General features: G+C 34.3%; 1 protein-coding gene across 1 annotated transcript; it reads right to left on the bottom strand.

The window, feature by feature from the left end:
* Nucleotides 1-451: 451 nt before the first annotated feature.
* LOC132277543 (uncharacterized) lies at nucleotides 452-1,960 on the bottom strand. The gene is made up of 4 exons (XM_059779393.1): nucleotides 1,708-1,960; nucleotides 1,523-1,590; nucleotides 1,147-1,183; nucleotides 452-624 (listed from the first exon to the last, which is right to left on the bottom strand). Exons 1-4 carry the CDS (start codon nucleotides 1,958-1,960, stop codon nucleotides 452-454), a joined length of 531 nt encoding a protein of 176 aa, XP_059635376.1.
* Between the last annotated feature and the right edge of the window lie 208 nt (nucleotides 1,961-2,168).

Here is a 2,168-nt window from a genome sequence, read left to right as displayed (position 1 = left end):
AAAGTGGTAGGTAGGGTGGTACAACTGAAGAAAGTTGGATCGATCTGAAGAAAGTTAGATCGATCAAACTTTGTGGGATCTTTGGATAAGGACAAAAGAGCTTGGATCCATCTTGAAATGTCTAGATCGATGAACTTTCGATTGATCGAATATTTCCTGAGATCGATCAAACTTGTTGAATTTCCACCACTTGCTTCCTTTTGCTCTTACTTTGCTCCTTTCTTTGATTTATCTCAAGATTGCTTCAATTATGCTCTTATTTAGCTGAGTTAGCTTATTTTGGGGATAAGTACCTGAAAATGGAAATAATACAAAATCAATCTAAAGCAGGAAAATAAGATAGATAAAGGTTCTAGAATACCTAAGCTTAAGGGGTTTAAATGTGTACTTTTCAGCGCTCATCACCTGGCTTATCCCATGGGCCTATCACATTGTCAACTGGATGACTCCATCAAACTCTAGAATTGCTAGATGTGGGAATATCTAAGGATGGTGCAGGAATTCCTATAGGTTCATCAGTGGTAACCTCTAATTCCTCATCCTCATCTTCTTTAACCTCTTCACCTTCTCCATCTAAATTCTCAACTCTTTCTTCCTTATGAATTGTAGGTTCTTTCCTTTCTCCTGCAATTTCAAAATTAGTTTTTTCTTCATCAAGTTGAGAAGAGGTTATCTTAGATTTAGTATCATCAAATACAACATTCATAGACTCCATGACCACTTCGGTTCTAAGATTAAAAACCCTATAGGCCCGGCTTGTTTGTGAATAATCCAAAAACACACCTTCATCACTTCTAGAGTCAAATTTTCCTAAGTGTTCCCTATCTCTAAGGATATAACATTCACTTCCAAAGACTCTAAAGTATTTAACAGTGGGCTTTCTATCATACCACAATTCATATGAAGTCTTTTTAGTTCCAAGCCTAAGATAAACTCTATTTAGGATATGACAAGCGGTACGTACTGATTCAGCCCAAAAGTGACTGGCAATGTTATTCTCATGAAGCATAGTATGTGCCATACCTGCAATTGTCCTATTTTTCCTTTCCACTACTTCATTCTGTTGTGGTGTTTAAGGTGCTGAAAATTCATGCTTAATGCCATACTTATCACATTATTCAATAAATTCCTTAGGTTCGAATTCACCTCCATTGTTACTCCTAATCTGATTAATTCGATATCCCTACTCATTTTGAATAAGTTGGCAAATAGATCTGAAATTCACAAAAGTATCAAAATTTTCTTTCAAATATGCAACAAAAATAAATCTAGAAAAATCATCAACCATAACAAGCATATATCTTTTTCCTCCAATGCTATCAGGTGTTATGCAACTCATCAAATCCATATGAATCAATTCTAAAGGTCGAGAAGTGACTTTATAAATATGTCTCTTATGTGACACTCTAGTTTGTTTTCCTAATTGACATGTACCACACATTTCATTCTTAGACATCTTCAATTTAGGCAAACCTTGAACAAGATCATTGTTAGATCAATTTACTAAATCATTAAAATTCACATGTCCAAGTCTTTTATGCCACAAAACTGCCTCATCAGTAACTGCAGAAAAACACATTAGTGAGGGATCTGAAAACACAACATAGCAATTATTAGCAGTTCTAGTTCCTTTCAAGATACATTCACCTTTTTCATTAGTTACAAAACACCCTTGTTGAGTAAAATTGACTTGAAACTCTTCATTACAGATTTGACTAATACTCAATAGATTAACAGTTAAACCTTTAACATATAGAACATTCTTTAACTCCTCAATATTTGAAAATTTGATCTTACTTTTACCACTTTCAGTAGCAGCATTACCATCACCAAAAGTAACAGTACCAACTGAGCATTCCTTAAAAGTGGTAAACAATGTTCTATCCCCTGTCATATGCCTAGAGCAACCACTATCAAAGTACCAACCACATGGACCAAGTTCTCTAAGTGCTGTGTGCATGGCAAGGTATTTAAAATTCTTTTTCTTTACCCAAACAATTTTAGATTCATTATGTAATGATTTTCTTATTGTTTTAGACAAAGTGTCACAAGGCTCAGAAATCCTAATCCTTTTCTTCTTCAAATTTGAAATCTCTAGATTTTTCAATTTCTTTCCTACTTCAATTTTTCTTTTCTGACGCTTATACTTGATATGCCCCTTTTCACCA

Source organism: Cornus florida, unplaced genomic scaffold, assembly GCF_030987335.1.
Source record: "Cornus florida cultivar Cherokee Brave unplaced genomic scaffold, ASM3098733v1 CherokeeBrave_3.0.0_Hap2_Chr10, whole genome shotgun sequence".
Classification (NCBI taxonomy): domain Eukaryota; kingdom Viridiplantae; phylum Streptophyta; class Magnoliopsida; order Cornales; family Cornaceae; genus Cornus; species Cornus florida.
Note: the sequence above shows the minus strand (reverse complement) of the source record. Positions and strands in the feature narration are given on the sequence as shown.

Excerpts from the sequence above, each read along its gene's own strand:
- LOC132277543 (XM_059779393.1), bottom strand. The coding sequence starts at position 1,960 with ATGCACACAGCACTTAGAGAACTTGGTCCATGTGGTTGGTACTTTGAT. Across the intron at positions 1,184-1,522 it reads GGCATAAAAGACTTGGACAT|GGATATCGAATTAATCAGAT; the intron begins GTGAATTTTAAT and ends CAAAATGAGTAG. Across the intron at positions 625-1,146 it reads GATTAGGAGTAACAATGGAG|GAGAAAGGAAAGAACCTACA; the intron begins GTGAATTCGAAC and ends TTGAAATTGCAG.